This window comes from Martes martes, assembly GCF_963455335.1.
Source record: "Martes martes genome assembly, chromosome: 9".
NCBI classification, from domain to species: Eukaryota; Metazoa; Chordata; class Mammalia; order Carnivora; family Mustelidae; genus Martes; species Martes martes.
The window spans coordinates 119,289,297-119,307,081 of record NC_137896.1 but is presented as its reverse complement, the minus strand read 5'-3'; the positions used below and the strand labels follow the sequence as shown (position 1 = coordinate 119,307,081).

Genomic DNA, 17,785 nt, shown 5'->3' with positions numbered 1-17,785 from the left:
CTCCTTTGGCCCTAGAGAAGGACATAAACTCTGGAGCTAGACTGCCTGGCTTCAGATCCCAGCTGTGCCTCTTGTTAGCTGTGGATCTTTGGGTGAGTCAGTCAATCCCTGCATGCTTCAGTTTTCTCATCTATTACAAAGAGTGTAATAATAATGCTTAAAATTCTTGCTTGCACACTATGAAAGCCATGTCAGTGTAGCTATAAGAATATTACTAGAGGAAGGATAGTTACTTGGTAACACATTAAATTTTACAGCTCTTTATAGTTACCACGGATAAGATTATCAGAGATCATAGACTAGAAGCCACAAATTGCTCAAATAATCCAGGATATATTTTTGTTCTTTTTTCAGATTTCAGAATGACTTCCATGTTGACTTACACATTTAAAAATCTTCCCAGTACATCAAAATGGGCCCTCCAATTTTGTAAGTTTAATTTCTTCTTTCTTTTTTTAAGATGAGATTTAGATTTATAAGCATCTTACACAGGTATTGGTCGTACTGCTTTATGTAAACCATTTATTTTATCTTCTAGTTGTGAGGCCTCTGAGCTGTTCCTCCCAGCTACGAGCTGCTCCAGGTACAGTAATTTGTAAAATAAACATTTCTGGTTTAAATGTTAGATTCTAGAGCTGTGAATTCTGAATAAAAACCAAGACTAATTTGCAAATTTTCCCTTTTCTCTGAGCAACAAGAACATCACTATTGCCTTCAAATTAAAACAGTATAGGGCTAACCAGTAATGATGTTGCATGGTGTAGAGTTGACAGGAGGCTGCTGCTGGTGTCATGGCAGTACCATGAACCCTGCCGGTCAATTTATTCAGCTGTCGGTCCTGGAGATGATTACCATACAGACATTCTTAAGGCAAAGTCAAATTTTTAAATTTGCAATTAGTGATAGGCTTCTCTATTAATGAGCAAATGAAAGAGCATATACCTATTCCTGAAATGTGGGTGACTGGGGAACTAGTAAATAAAAGAATGTTGTTGGGAATGCCTGGATGGCTCAGTCAATTAAGTGTCTGCCTTCGGCTCAGGTCACAATCCTGGGGTCCTAGGATTGAGCCTCACATCAGGCTTCCTGTTCAGTGGGGAGTCTGCTTCTCCCTCTCCATCTGCCGTACCCCCTGCTTATGCTCGCTTGCTTGATCTCTCTCTCTCTCAAATAAATAAACAAAATCTTTAGAAAAAATAAAAGGATGTTATTTAGTCAATATGAAATGAGTAAGTAGGGAAATGTGTTGATTTTACATGGTCATATAGACCCTTGGTAAACCCAGTGTAGATCTGCATCTTGAAGGCATCTATACCCATCATAGGTATGTATCTTCACTGGTCAGGGCTAAAAACGTTCTGACATGTTCATACCATTATTCTCTTTGCCTGGGTCCTTGAGTGACCTATGGCTTATGATTTTGGTTTTATTATGGTATTTCTACTTGGATAGTAGTTGGATAGAAAAGCACTTTACCAGAATTTGGAAGACCTCTGCTCTATTCCAATTCTGTCTCTTTCTGGGCACTGTGGTCTTGAATTGGTCACTTTACTTCCCTGTGCTTTAATTTATTTGTCTAAAAAAATAATTTTAGGCTTGTTGGCCTCAAGTTATGAAGATATCTCAAAGTACTTTAAAAACTAAACCCAATATGAATGTAAGATGATATTTTTGTATTTTACATATAGTATATTGTCAGAAGTCTATTACTTAATCCCACCTAGCGAAGTTTCATTTTGTCATGTAACAATTATATTTCTTCTGGCTTTTAAATTCTAGCTAGAGGATGGATTCGTCTTAGCTTCATGAAGAATAATTCCTTTTTGTCTCATTACCTTTTCCGTAATTCAGATGTTTGCCCACATGCTTTTGCTTTGCAGTCACACACATGGACCTGATTCTTGACAACTGGGAGAAGGTCAAACTGAATACCAACAGAAGGAAAGCATCTATCTGGCATTTCAAGCATTTTTCTTTATACCATTCTTTAACTGTGTTTGTGTTTCTGTCTCCAGCTATATTGCAAACCCTTGTGAGACTGGAGCCTTTTTATATCCCTATTGTCTAACAGTGATTTGTGTTAGCACTGCTGAAGATCATGTACAAGAAAGCACATGATAAGACAAAGGAATGTGACCACCTGATTTGTGGGGAGGGAGCAGGCTTATGCTGGACAGGTTTTAGGTTGTAGTAATTTTGTAACATATTCCTCTTGAAGCTCATGTGAATGTCCCTGCTTGACAGGACTCTTAGGGTGAAGGGTTTAGAATAGAAGGATACAGAATTTATTGATGTTTTCAGTCTTTAGATGGGACTTAAATGTCTGATGGAAATTTTGACTGATTCAGTGGTTATATCTCTATTTGTTTTGTACCTATGTCTATAAACACACATATATATATACACACACCACTGGAATAATACATGACACATATTTTATCTGCTTTGACTTCATTATATGTATAAAACACGGAATGTATACCAGCCATAGAATCCTAGGTTTTGGGAGTTGGGAGGGGTTCATCTAGTCCAGCAAATAATAAAGTTTTGGCAGGGCAGGGACTCGTACCCAGATAGTTTAACTCCCAACTCAGATTCTTATATTACATTGTTATTGTGCCCATATACTGTGGGATACATAAAAAGGAACCTTTGAGAAAATTCTGATGTGGGTAGGAACCATTGTGCACGAGAAACAGAATGAGAGTCCTTTGGGTGGCGGTTCAATACATAATGAATAATGAATATTATTTTTAAATTTGGCTTGTAGTATTAGTTTAATTGCTTTATAATATGCTATATTGTTTAGAATAGCTAATTTTTACCCCAGAGGTTGCCACAGAAGTTCAGAGGCTAGAACCACAGGTAACCGTAGTTAATCAGGGAAGGCTTTACTAGGAGGTGGAATGTGCACTAGGCCTTGCAGGTTAAGTAGGAATTAGATGGACAGAAGAGGCCACTCAGATGGGAGGGTGCATGAATAAAGGCAAGGACGCTGAAATGAGCAAATGAGCAGTGTGAGGGCTTGGGGACTCGCTCATCTTATTACATGTTGAGAAAGGGGAAATTCTTTGGGATGGTTAAGGTGGAACTAGTAAAGCAGGGAATTCATTGGAAGAGTCAGGAATTTGAATTTTATCTCTAAGTGTATAAAAGGGACATGAGCTCAGTGGAATGACATGATGGCATGTCATCTGACTTTCCCTTACTGCTTCATTCTCTCCAAGGTCAGTCACGAGTAATCTGCGGATCTTTTGATTCAGTGGCTTCTTTGCAGTCCTCGTTCTCCTTAAGGATTGAAACACTTGACCATCTTGTGCTCCTTGATACTCTCCTGCTTTTGCTGTGATGCACTGTTCTCTTCTGACTCTCCTGCTGCCTCTCGAGTTTACCTTTTGTCCCACATCTTCTCTCTGTCCTCTGAATGTAGGGCGGTCACAAAGCCAAGTGTCTTTAATTGTGACTAATGGACACACTCAAGTGAAGGATGAGAGGGCCGGAGTGTACTACAGCTGGGGAGTGTTAGGAACCAAGCAGCTCTAGGGGCTGGCTCCTTTGTTTTTCTCATGGCCAGATAGTATGTCACTTTCCTGGCTTTGCTGCTTCTCTCTTTATATCCTTTACCCTTCCTGCTGGCTTCTCTGCTCAGTCAAGCTTTTTGCTGCTGCATAACTGGCTTACAAGTGACCTCAGTTTGCTGGTACCCTGGTTTTTCTTCATGGCATCCTTTCCACCTCAACTAATTAGTGTTTTTCTTTATGCTTTTTTGTGTAGATTCCTAAGAGAGAGAGCCTGTCTGGCATAGCATATCACTTATAGAAGATGACATGGGTTTTTTTTTTTAAGATTTTAATTTATTTTTATTTTTTAAAGAGTTTATCTATTTGACAGAGTGTGCGCACACTTGAGAGAGAGAGAGAGAGAGCACACAAGCAGGAGGACCAGCGGAGGGAGAGGGAGAGGCAGACTCTCCGTTGAGCAGAGACCCATGTGGGGCTCCATCCCAGGGCCCCGAGATCATGACCTGAGCCGAAGGCAGATGCTTAACCAATTTAGCCACCCAGGCACCCCAGATTTTTATTTTTTTAAGTAATCTCCACACCCAGCACGGGGCTTGAACTTACAACCCAGAGTCCAAGATTCGCATGCTCTACTGACTGAGCCAGCCATGTCCCCTTTGACTTCTAACATGAATGACAGACAGGTGTCGCATTGGTTGTTTTCAGTGTGATAGATTACCAAACATTTGATAGAAAGAAACAGTTTTCTTAATGGCACGAACACCCTCTTCATTAGGTATAATCTCTGTATTTACCTTAAATGTCGTTTGGAAACTTGTAAATGCTAGTCTGTTTCTTGGTGGTTTTTGTTTTGTTTTGTTCGTTTTTTTAATTGAAGTGATTTGGTAAATGGCAAATGCAACTTGGTGTTGAATGAGGTAATTCTGCTTAGAATGTCTGTCTTTAAAAATGTAAAAAGTCATCTGACTTCATGTAGTTGTATTAACAGTTCTTTGAACTTTATCTTAAAGCCGCCCAGACCAAATCAAAGAAAACCTTAGCAAAACCCAACATAAGGAATGTTGTGGTGGTGGACGGTGTTCGCATTCCGTTCTTGCAGTCTGGTACTTCGTAAGTATGAAATGATTGTGCTCTTCTTTTTCTCTCTTTTTTTTCCCCCAGCTTTATTCGGGTATGATTGGCAAATGAGAATTGTATATATTTAAATTGTACAACATGATTTTTTAATTTTTATAACTGATGATTTAATGTACATATACATTGTGAAGTAATTACTACAATCGGATTAATTTACACATCCATCACCCCACATATTTTATTTACTTCTTTTAAGATACTTTCAGATGTGGTTTTTATCGGGGTACTTGGGTGGCTCAGGTCATGATCCCAGAGCCCTGGGATCGAGCCCCTCATCAGGCTCTCTGCTCAGTGGAGAGTCTGCTTCTCCCTCTCTCTCTGATCTTCCTCCCCACTGGTGTGTGCTCACTCGCTCTCTTTCTCTCTCTCTCTCTTAAAAAAGAGTGGTCTTTGTAAATGTAACCCAGTAGGTAATACTATTGTTAGTGGACTAATGTATGGGTAGCATTTTTATGAAATTAATACAGAATAAGTTAAGCTAGTGGTAAAATAATATGGAAAAATTTGTTTTTCATCCTTTCTCATGAACAAGCCTAGTGTAGTTTTAGATTGAACCAACCCTATTTTGAAAACCTAGTGTGGGTCCAGATACCTTGGTTCCAACAGACATATGCTTTCTTTGTCTGGAGATACTTCCATTGTTTCTGTGCTTCTTCAGAAGTTTGAATACTAAGGCTATGGGCCTACAGGTATTTACAAGGGCCTTTAATTCATTGCTTTGGCCTCCTGGAAATGATCAGAATTGCGGTTGATAGGCTGGCCCAAATCCCAGCATAGCACAACCCCCCAAGTAAATGGAACCAGGGTGATCCTAGATGCGTACAAAAATTTCCCGGAACCAAACTGCTATTCTCCTTAGACTTTTCCTCTCCTTTTTTGACCGCAAGTGAGGCCCGGTCTGTCCAAAAGCTGATAACGGACTTTGGTAACTAGATTCAAACTAAATGAAGCAATAGTTCTATTCCGCTTAGGTTGTTTTGATGTTCACATTTTGAATAAGCAGTCACTACCTTAAAAATGCACTGGGGAATGTTAGGCATCTGCTAAAAATAGTGAGGCCTATCATTATGTACTGACAGAAAGATCTTGAAGATATGTTAAGGGTAAAGAGCACGGTATAGAGTAGTGTGTGTAATGCACATTGTTTGTGGAAGATGCATGCGTATACATCTACACACAGACACACACACAGTAAACGTTCTTTTTTAAACATATGGTTTAGGGGCATGCGGGTGGCTTAATTGTTAAGCGTCTGCCTTTGGCTCAGGTCACGATCCCAGGGTCCTGGGATTGAGCCCCACATTGGGCTCCCTGCTCAGTGGGAAGCCTGCTTCTCCCTCTCCCACTGCCCCTGCTTGTGTTCCCTCTCTTGCTGTCTCTCTATCAAATAAATAAGTAAAATCTTATAAATAAATAAACATATTTTAGAATCTGGAGAGTATTTTTTTATAGAAGTGATGCTGTAAGTGGTGGTGACAGAGTGTTACATCATAACCCAAAGAATAAATATTTGTAAGAGTCCAATCTGATATAAATAAGTGATTGAATAAATCCATACATGAGGGAGAAAGGACACATCGTATTTACCAAAGAATTGCAGCTAACAAATGTAGCAGGAACAAGGAAAATAAATAAATCACCATTAGAACACAACAGTAGTAATTGCTGCAAGCAAGATCTGCGAATGAATGCTAAAATTAGCGGGTGAGAGATGTTGAGGAACAGGATATTTTGCATAGCCTCAAACTCTCTTCCCCCAAATATTCATTAATAACTTTGATGCTTTTAATATATGTCCACAAATCCTTCGTTATTCCTTCTACTCTGAAATGGAGCTACATTCTCCTCCCCTTGAGTGAGAGCAGGACTAGTGAGTCCTCTACTCAAGTTGAGTACAGAAGGGGAAAGATAGTGGAGAAAACTGGCAGAGACTGTCATCACTAGGAATAAGTCATGTTGCTATCATGTATATTCTGATACGAAGCAATGAGAAGGGCACTTTACCTCTGTGGTATTTTCCCCCAGACCCATTGACCCTAGTCTTCAATTGTCAAGGTCACAAAAGACACAGAAAGGCTGAGAAACTGTCACAGATTGGAGGAAACAGAGGCATGACCACTAAATGCATGGATTTGGTCATGGAACAGACAAGTAAGGAGGAATTAGTAGAAAAATTGGTGAGACCCAGATAAAGTTAGCAGCCTAGTGAGTAGTGTTGTGCCAGTGTAATTTCTTAGTGTTGACTAGTGCATCATGGTGCCATAAGATATTAGCATTAGGGGAAGCCACAAAGAGGGTATTCAGGAGCTCCGTTCTAGCTTTCCAGTTCTGTCGTAAATCTCAAAATTACTTAAAGAAGTTTCTTTAAAAGTCCTAATACAAATGCCAAAGTCCCTTTGGGCATTACAAAATAAATAATATATTTAAAAATATAAATACACTTTATATATTTATATATAATATATTATATTAATATATAACATATAATATATAAATATAATATATAATTAATAATATATAATATATTTTATATATTTATATATATTTATGTATAAATATATTATAAATTATATATAATATAAATATATATTTATAAATATTTATATTTATATAACATAAATATATAAATACATATTTATATAAAATATATATTATATAAATATATATTTATAAATATATATAAATATATATTATATAAAATATATATAAATATATATTTTTTATAAAATTTTATAATTTTATATATATTTTATATAAATATTTATATCTTTATATATTTATAAATATATATTTATATATATTATATATTATAACATATATATTTGTTTTATATATTTATATATATTTTATATATATAAAAATATATTTTATATATTTATATTTTAAAATATAAATAATATATTTTAAAACATTTTAAAAATGAAAGTAAAGAGAATTTAAAAGGTGGAATTTAGTTTTATTTTTTATTTTATTTTTAGAGAGAGAGAGAACAAACAAGTGGGGAGGAGGGTCAGAGAGGGAGAAGCAGACTCTGCTGAGCAGGGAGCCCAATGTGGGGCTTGATCCCAGGACCCTGAGATCATGACCTGAGCTGAAGGCAGACGCTCAACTCACCGGACTAAGCCACCCAGGCACTCCTGGACCTTAGTTTTAAAGAGCATATAGCATATGTCGTGCTGAACAGTAAGATACTGGGCCACATCTTTGTTAACATTCTTAGCCAGCTCAGTAGGGGGTAAGGCTTGCCACAGGACGAATAGTAGTCACACTGTTGCTTCATTTGAGATGATGGACTGCCTTAGATAGCAAAATGAAGGCATTTACAGCAGCTCATGTTAGTTGTTATCTCTATGGATTTCAAATAGAACGAATGTGTTTTTTATTAAAGTTCTAGGCTTTTAGTTTGTTTGTTTTCTTTCCCCAGGTATAAGGACCTGATGCCACATGATTTGGCTAGAGCAGCACTTTCGTAAGTAAATGCAGTTTTATTTTAGTTCTTACTTCGTTAAAAGCACTTTCTGTAGTTTTTACATGTAAAACAACGTGTTTAATAGAATTTCTGTATCTAGGATATTCTAACTTTTATGTGGTGAGAAATAAATACTAGCCTTTTAAGATTTATTTGTGCTTTCTTCTGGCCACAGGTACAGTACAAATTCAAGCAACTGGGAGGTGTCAGAAATATTTATATTGCGGTCTTGGCAAATAATCTCTTGGCATGAGAGTGTTCTTTAAGGAGTGCTGTAGCTAGCTAGCCAGTATAAACTGATCAGAGTAAATGCTATATATATATATATTTACTCTGATATATATATCTCTATCTCTCTCTCTCTGTATATATATACATATATATATATATATATATATATATATATGTGGTGATTATTTTAGACAGCTAATATTTATCTAGAAAGAAGCCTAGAATGAGACCTAAAGATTCATGTGTAAAGCAAGTAAGAATATAAAATTAGGTGTGGTTACCTGAGATTAGAGATGGATGCGGACTTTGAGGAGACTCCTACAATATGTGGCTGTTTGTGTGGTGGGAATAGCATGTAGAGCATTATCTCATTTTTTTTTAAAGATTTTTATTTATTTATTTGACAGAGAGAGATCACAAGTAGGCAGAGAGGCAGGTAGAGAGAGAGGAGGAAACAGGCTCCTCGCGAAGCAGAGAGCCCGATGCGGGACTCGATCCCAGGACCCTGAAATCATGACCTGAGCTGAAGGTAGAGGCCCAACCCACTGAGCCACCCAGGCACCCATTATCTCATTTTTTATTGATGCTTTGCCTCAGTCTCTTCAACCAGCCACAGGTCTTTTCTAGTCTGAAAAAAAACCTTTCAGTTGACGTTTCTGCCCGTCTAGTTCTTTTTCTTCTCTTCCTGCCAGACTTTAAGAATGAATGAAAGCAGCAATTGCTTCTCTTTTCTTACTGTCCATCTCCTTAATCTCGTAATGATTATTTCCATTCCTGCTGTTCTTCAGTAACCGTACTTTGGAAGCTTCTCTTCATCATGGCTTTGTGGGCACTAAGTGCATGAGTCTTTCTCCTGGCTTGGGTCCTTTTGTATTCTGTAGCATTGACCTCTCAGCTGTACCTGATCCTGTCTTCCTTTGATTTCTTAATATTATGCCTTTAGGATTTTCCTTCCCTTTGCTGAATGACTCTTCTCTACTTTTAAAAAAACTGAATCTCTTCCTCTTTCTCTATCTTAACAGTATTTGGCAAATTTTTATTCTTAAAGCATAGCATTTCTTTGTACACATGCTTTTCCTTAAAAGAAAAATCTCATCTAAGTATTTATTTTTTTTATGTGAAACACTCCCAAATCTCTGAATTTGACCTCTTTTCTTAGACACTTCAAGTATAACATAACAAAAGTAAAAATTAAGAGGGTTCCTGGCTGGTAGAACATGCGACTTTTGATCTCAGCATTGTGAGTTCAAGCCCCATGTTGGGTGTGGAGCCTACTCGAATGAAGAGATGAAAGAAAGAACGAATAGCCAGCTTGTTTTCCTATTTCCGATGTTGGCGCCATTTCTGATTATGATCCCAGACTGGTGCTTTGCAAGTTTTCCCACAACTTTTTGTTTTAAAAACTGTCAAATGTAAGATAAAATTGGAAGAACAATACAGTGAAAAAAACCTAAATACCTCTTACCCAGATTTAATCATTGTTAACCATTTTGCCATGTTTGTTGTATCTATGTGGTTTGAAGCTTTTGGCAGTAAGTTGCAGACATCTTGAAGCAGACATCTTCAGCCCCAAATACTTCAGGGTTTACTTCCTAAGAATAAGGATCTTCTCTCTGCTATCCGGGATGTCGTTATTGTGGCTAAGACAATAATGATGATTCCATTACTTGTAATGTTCAGTTCATAGTCAGATCCCCCATAATTGTTCCAAGAATATCTTTTCTTAGTAGTTGTTTTCTTTTTTCTTCAAATCAGGACCCAGTCGAGGTTCACATTACAAATGGATATGACTCTTTAGTCTCTTCGATTTAGAACCTTTTCTTTCTCCCGCCAACTCTTTCCTGCCCCACATGATAATGACTTTTTGAAAACCCTAGGCCATCTGTCCCATAGAATATCCCATATTCTGGATGTTTCTTCTTGATGATATTTAACTTCTCTTTTGAATTTCCTGTAAACTGGAAATTAGTTCTAGAGGCTTGGTTAGATTCAAGTCAAACATTTTTTGGTAAGAATGCTTTATAGGTAAAGCCTGTGGTATTCTGTCATGTCAGGAGGCACGTGGTACATGATGCTAAATCTAACCACTCAGTTGTGGTGGTCACACTGCCAGGGCTTTTTGGTTATAAAGGTACACTCTTTTCTTTTGCAATTAGTAAGTAATCTGTAAAGTGATATGGTAGCACCATGTTCCCCAACAATCTTTCACCAAGTGGTTTTAGCATTCATTGATGTTTTTGCCTAGGTCAGTTATTACATTAGAGGTTATAAATTTGTGATTTTTATAATTCTGTTACTCCTCCTACATTATTGGCTAGTATTTTTTTTTCAAGATTTTATTTATTTACTTGAGAGAGAGAGAGAGTGAGCGAGCAAGGAGGAAGGAGAGGGAGAGGCGGAAGCAGACTCCCCACTGAGCAGGGAACCCAATATGGGTCTTGATCCCAGAACCCTGGGATCATGATCTGAGCCAAAGGTAGACGTTCAACGGAGCCACCCCGGCACCCCAGCTGGTATTTTTCTATAAAGAGCAGCCAGTCGGGACGCCTGGGTGGCTCAGTGGGTTAAGGCCTCTGCCTTCGGCTCAGGTCATGATCCCAGCGTCCTGGGATCAAGTCCCACATCGGGCTCCTTGCTCGGCGGGGAGCCTGCTTCTCCGTCTGCCTCTGCCTACCACTCTCTGCCTGTGCTCGCTCGCTCTCTCTCTCTCTAACAAATAAATAAATTTAAAAAAAAAAAATTTAAAAAAAAAAAAAAAGAGCAGCCAGTCTTCCTTCCTTCCTTTCTTTCTCTTTCTTAGTGATGAGGACGTGAATTTTTGTGGGTTTTTTTGTTTTTTAAGATTTTATTTTTAAGTAATCTCTCCACCTAACATGGGGCTCATGCTCACAACCCCGAGATCAAGAGTTGCATGCTCCACCAACTGAGCAAACCAATTGCCCCATTTTATTTAGTGTGTTATAACTAAACTCAGTCATTGTTTTTAAAGCTCACACATTCTATCTGTGGGAGCTACTTCAAATTGTTTCTTTTTTTTTAAGTAAGCTCTACACCCAGAGGTTCATGTATGTTGCCCACATTGGATTCATCTGTCTCCCCTTTCATAACTCCCCTATATGTTCCCCAACTGACCAGTATTGACCCATAGGTAGGGCCATCTCTATGTCCCTATTCAGCAAGAAGTTACAGAAGATAAGACCTTCCACCTTCAACAACCTTAAAGATTTAAGGGCCAAAATCGTTCAGGGGGAAATGAGGAGGGAGCAGAAGCCTAGATGAAGACAAAGTATAAACTGACACCTGCAACATCTCCCCAGCCCCCCGCTCCTGGGTGGGACATGTGTGACTTCTTCCAGAGACCTCCCAACTATCTTCATGTTAATCCCTTGGTAGAGGGGAAAATAACCTTAACTTGACAATGGCAAGGCCTCTGATACCCAGTAGGTCCTCTTTAGAATATGAAAGTTCTTTTGAAAGTCCCCTTTTTCCTTGCCTCCCCCAAGTCCCAAGTATATAATCAGCCACCCCTCTCAACCCCAGGGCAGCAGCTCTTTCTTCCCACAGGTCACCCCGTGCTTTAATAAAACCACCATTTTTCACCCCAGAAAAAGTCCGAGTTCAAGATGTGCTCATTCTATTCCTACTGGCGACTGGAGTGTTACTGCTTCTAGTTTCTGTTGGTGGGCAGAGCTAGACAAGTGTATGTGTGTGTACACACACACGAATCGTGTTTATATTGAGATGCCAAATTTAAATTTAATATACCTGGTATTTTACTTCAACTCTTTGATTTTATAGCTTTTTTTTTGTCTTTGATTTTATATCTCTCTTTTCTCTTTTGGTTGAAACTTAGGTTTCTACTAACATTACTATGTTTATGTATCTTTTATCTTTTTCTGGATTATTTTTGATTCTTCCTATTTAACTTCTCATTACCAATTGAACTGCAAGTGTTGACTTTTTACCTATTTATTTTTATTTATTTATTTTTTTAAAGATTTTATTTATTTATTTGACAGACAGAGATCACAAGCAGGCAGAGAGCAGGCAGAGAGAGAGGAGGAAGCAAGCTCCCCGCTGAGCAGAAAGCCCGATGCGGGGCTGGATCCCAGGACCCTGGGATCATGACCTGAGCCAAAGGCAGAGGCTTTAACCCACTGAGCCACCCAGGCGCCCCCTTACCTATTTATTTTTAAAAAGATTTTATTTATTTACTTTGAGAGAGAGTGACACGTTCGTGAGCAGGGGAGGGGGAGGAGCAGAGGGAAAGAATCCCAAGCAGACTGAGCCAGAATCAAGAGTCGGACATACAATGTGCAACTGACTGAGCCGCCCTGTGCCCCTAAATGTTGACTTTTTAAATCACTTATTTATTTATTTCTTCTTTGATAAGGTGCCACATGCTTGTTGAATTAAGGAAAAGATACAGTCTCTATTCTTTTAAATTCAAAGTTAACCTCTTAAAAGAAGTACAGTGTTTTATCTGATGACCTCTGGCAATATCTTGGTGTGTGAAATGTGTTTTTGCTCTGGATTTCTACTCTCAGGGGTTTGCTGACTCGGACCAATGTCCCAAAGGATCTTGTTGATTACATCATCTTTGGCACAGTTATACAGGAAGTGAAAACTAGCAATGTGGCTAGAGAGGTGAGTAAAACTCTGTATTGTTCGAAGAGATTGATAGGAGAATCACCTTGAATTTCAGTTAACAGAATTACTTTTTTAAATTATTAAAATTCATTAAGGCTATACATATATTTTAAATATTTAACTTATTTATTTGAGAGAGAGAAAGAGAGGGGGAGGGAGAGCATGAGCAGGGGGGAGGGGCAGAGGAAGCGGAAGAAGCAAACTCCCCACTGAGCAAGGAGCCTGCCATGGGGCTCAATCCCAGGATCCTGAGATAGTGACCTAAGCCAAAGGCAGGTGCTTAACTGTGCCCTCTCATTAAAGCTATATTTGAGTTTAAATGTGATTTTTACAATTTGAATAACAAACGTTATTTAATATTTAAGAGTTATAATATAGGGGCGCCTGGCTGGCTCAGTGGGTTAGGTCATGATCTCAGGGTCCTGGGATCGAGCCCTGCATTGGGCTCTCTGCTCAGCGGGGGGCCTGCTTCCCCCACCCCCTCCTTTCTCTCTGCCTGCCTCTCTGCCTGCTTGTGATCTCTCTCTCTCTCTCTCTCTCTCTGTCAAATAAATAAATTAAAAAAAAGTTATAAATCAAATAACATACACTATGCTAATATATTTATTCTATCCTATAAATCAAATCGATTATTTAAGCTGCTTTCGGATATGTGTTCATTTGTCCTATCTCTTAGGATAATAGAGATTATAGCAAAGTATGGCTAATGTGACTTTCAGCAATGTTACCGTGGCTACTAATTAACTTAAAATTTCAACATAGTGCAAGGAACTTATTTCGTAACGTGGTTTTTGTTGGAAGTAGGTAGCCTTGCTTATTCATTTATTCCCATTAACTGGATGACACATTGGGTGTTGTTTTTTTAAACGATTTCACAGGAGTTTACTTTTACCCTAGTTGGCACATCTCCAGGTGCTGTTTATTGGTGGCAACCAGGGTGATAACCGACCTTGAAACTTCCGTGACTTGTCATACAGGCATTTCATAGTGAACAGTCCAAATGCACCTTCTGGCTTTGTTTCAAATTGGAAGTGATTATTTGGATAAAGGTGACTCCACATTTCAGTGTGCTAATAAGCATTTTCTTTATTTTTAGTTTTGTGCCTGCATATTACCGTGTTCATTATAGTTGTAGAGGCAAAGATTTCCATCACTGTCAGGTAGGAGGAAGGAAAATGAGCAGGACTGCAAATACTGGTTCTACCCCACATCTTTCCCTGACAGTGTATATTAACATTGCTGAAGGCCTGGCACACTTTAAGCCCACAGAATCAACTGTGTAATATTAGAGAGGCAGGAAAGAAGAACAGAAAGGTGTTTTTTCTCCCCATCTTTGTTTTGTTTTTGGTTTTTCTTTGGGCTTTCACATTTCTAACTCTGTTGAATATGACAATTTTAGGAGTGTGTCAAGCTATTCGTAATACGTTTTCAACCTTTATATTCTGGGAAAAAAAAAAACCAACAGCTCTTATGAGAGCGCTTAAAAAGTAAATACCGAGTGTTTTGATTTTCTTAGTATTTATTTTATCCTAATTCTTAAAGCCATAATGTTTTCCTCTAAGTTTTGTCTGAAAATTCTATATCTCGTGCACATCTCAGGTATTAATTGACCAGCATTCGCTTCCCTCTCCCTGCCCTATTGCATTGCAGTCTGGGTGATTTTTGTAGTGGCTACAGGGAAAGGTGGTGTTGGGGGAATATGTTATGAAGCGGTCTCTCTACAGTTGTATTTTAACCTAAAAGCTAGTGTGACCTCCAGCTAGAGAACTTTTTAAGGACTTGTTGTCTGTATTAATAATGTTCAAGGAAATCCTAAAGGTTCTGATGACGAGGTCCCATGAACCTGAATTTACTGAAAGACCTCTGTTTATTTCCCTCCTACTTAACAAAGTGACATCTTCCTCCTTTTCCCTTAGTGTACTATCCAGGGCCTAGGCTTGCCTTGAGAGGTATTATTCAAGCTTTAAATAGAAGCATGTGGACAAGGTTTGCCAGAAACCAATTCTATTTAAAACTCTTTCAGTCCTGAGAGCCAACTGGGGCCAAGGGTATAACACGTGCTACAAAGGACCTTGTGAGGATTAGGCCGTAAGGACCTCAACGTCCTTTCCACTTGCCCCACTGGTGTGTGCTCCTTCTCTGCCCCCTGGAGATTGGTTGCTTTGCTCCTTTTGAATATGGTCTACATTGAGAGGCTCACATACCATTGCCAGAGTGTAGTTTTCAGCAAAGTAGGTTGAGCACTTAGTATCAAACCTACCTAGAAAAACCGGAGTAAGGTTATGTTGCATATACAATATTGTGACACACTTGAATTTCTAGATGATGGTGTATAGGGCGTGTAAGTGTGATAGTAAAAATCAGTGAAGAAACATGGAGTCTGGGGCTCAGTTCGTTAAGTGTCCGACTTTGGCCCAGGTCACGATCTCAGGGTCCTGGGGTCAAGCCTGCATTAGACTTCCTGCTCAGTGGGGAGCCTGCTTCTCCCTCTCCCTCTGCCCCTCCCACTGTGTGTCCTCTTTCCATCTCTCAAATAAATAAAATCTTAAAAAAGATATGGACCCTCCTTAATCTAGACTTCAGAAACTTTTTTTTTTTTTTACCAAATTACAGGAGATCTTGTATTCTGAGCACAGTTAAATAGTTTTGAGAAAATGGCCAATAAAAAAGAATTCCCCTAGTGGGAGCCCATATCTCATGGTAAATAGTGCTGAGGGTGGTTGGTGGCGGGGGGACAGTGAGAGCATTATTTTTAAAGTGTAACTTTAATATTACAAACGTATTTTATTGTATCTATGCATTAATTCTTTACATATGCAAAAATGGAATCAAGCGTTGATTTTTTTTAGGATCATAATTTTCCCAATTAATAGTACAATGAAGTAATATCTTCATTTCACGTATAACTCTTACTGTGCCATCATGATGGAGGCCATTTTGCAAGATTAATGGAGCTCCTCAGTTCTTGTCAAGACCCATCAAATTATTCTCTTTTAAAGCACCTGTTAATGTCATCATCCAGGACAGTTTTCTCTTTTTCCAGTTGTTTACCTGGTCTCACCCTTATTTGTCAGAGGCTCACTCGGGGCTCAGGCAGTTTTGCACAGGTTCTTTCATCAGCTTGAACTCCCGTGTATTGGCAGGTTTTCCAGTTTGACTTCATGTTGGCTCGACTGTGCGCTGTGTGACGTATGAGATGGTCACTGAGGGAGATCAGCTGGCAGTGAGAGGAGTGAGCTCGGAGAGGGGAGGGACCTGAGTGGGAATCATGGTCATGAGCGGTCAGTTCTTTAGAAGTCACTGTCTGGTGTGATGACTTGTGCTTTGCCACTAAGCCTTGCAGCTGCAGGAACAGAGATCCTGAAGCTTCTACTCCACAGTATGTTTCATCATTCCATCAACTGTATTTAACGGGTTTACTTTATTGGAAAACTTAAATTAAAATCAAATTATATGCTGATATCCTTAAAGGCTTGGAGCAAAGCTTGGCTAAGAAATTAGGTGACATAGAAGGGTATCGTAGCCTGCTACCACACTAGACACCGGCTATCAAGAATTTTGCTGTGTTTGTCAATTAATGGCTAGATGAAAAATGAGTAAGCCATTTCTGTGATGGGCTTAATTTTATTTTAAATATTACTCTAGAATATTAACTTCAGTGGTTTCCTGATTCACCATAGAAGTGGTGCTCAAAGCATCATTTCCAGGTAGTACTTCCTTAGAAGTGACCATTTCATTCATGTGTTTCCTGAAGGCTGCCCTCGGAGCTGGCTTCTCGGACAAGACCCCTGCTCACACTGTCACCATGGCCTGCATCTCTTCCAACCAAGCCATGACCACAGGTACGTTTACTTGAAAACAGAAGGTACCTGTTAATTCTCCTTGATTGTTTTTTTAGATTTACTTATTTATTTTAGAGAGAGAACACGTGGTGGGTAGGGGCGGAGGGAGAGGGGGAGTCTCAAGCAGACTCTACGCCGAGCGCGGAGCACGATTCAGAGCCCTTTTCCAAGACTCTGAGATCACAACCTGAGCAGAAACCCAAGAGTCGGACACATGACTGACTGTACCACAGACACCCCATAGAAAAGTACTCTTAACAGATCTCTAAATTTGTCTTTTTTTTTTTTTTTTTTAGAAAAATAGGTTACATCGAACATTTTTGATTTTTGACAGTAGTTCTCAGCTTTTTTCTTTCTCTCTGTACTTGAGGGACACAGCCATTCCTGTAGTTACTCCATCAGTAATGTGGCTGGCCACAGTAGGGATTATTAGCTAGAAAAGTATGTCTCTAGAAGGGTGCTTCTGAATTTAAGGCATAAATAATTTATAAACTGCTAGGGTTTTTTGTTTGTTTGTTTTTTTAAGATTTTATTTATTTATTTGACAGACAGAGATCACAAGTAGGCAGAGAAGCAGGCAGAGAGAGAGGAAGGGAAGCAGGCTCCCTGCCAAGCAGAGAGCCCAATGTGGGGCTCCATCCCAGGACCCTGAGATCATGACCTGAGCCAAAGGCAGAGGCTTTAACCCACTGAGCCACCCAGGTGCCCCTAACCTGCTAGATTTTAAAGTTAGGTGATTCTAATGTGATACTCTTCCATGAAGATTGTGGCGTCAGTGATAAACCACTGCTGTAATACAGCTCTTTCCTCCACTTTCTTCTCACACCCATGGCATTTTTATAGTTAGTTACAAGTTCTCCTAACAGACCTTAGCAAAATCCTGGGACATTTTATAGCTTTGACCATTATTATGAAAATTGAGGAAACCTGAAAGA

At 38.9% G+C, this 17,785-nt stretch overlaps 1 protein-coding gene across 2 annotated transcripts in view; it reads left to right on the top strand.

Moving 5' to 3' along the window:
* The window catches only part of HADHB (hydroxyacyl-CoA dehydrogenase trifunctional multienzyme complex subunit beta), a 33,563-nt gene that overhangs the window by 6,261 nt on the left and 9,517 nt on the right, over window positions 1–17,785 (top strand). Inside the window, exons 2-7 of one of the 2 annotated variants that reach the window (XM_080813571.1) lie at window positions 355–429; window positions 539–583; window positions 4,532–4,631; window positions 8,083–8,127; window positions 12,906–13,005; window positions 16,763–16,850. In XM_080813571.1, the coding sequence (XP_080669697.1) occupies window positions 363–429; window positions 539–583; window positions 4,532–4,631; window positions 8,083–8,127; window positions 12,906–13,005; window positions 16,763–16,850 (445 nt within the window). In that variant the 5' untranslated portion in view covers window positions 355–362. Of the gene's footprint in view, window positions 1–354; window positions 430–538; window positions 589–4,531; window positions 4,632–8,082; window positions 8,128–12,905; window positions 13,006–16,762; window positions 16,851–17,785 lie in introns of both variants that reach the window. The other variant, XM_080813572.1, reaches the window with a different exon arrangement.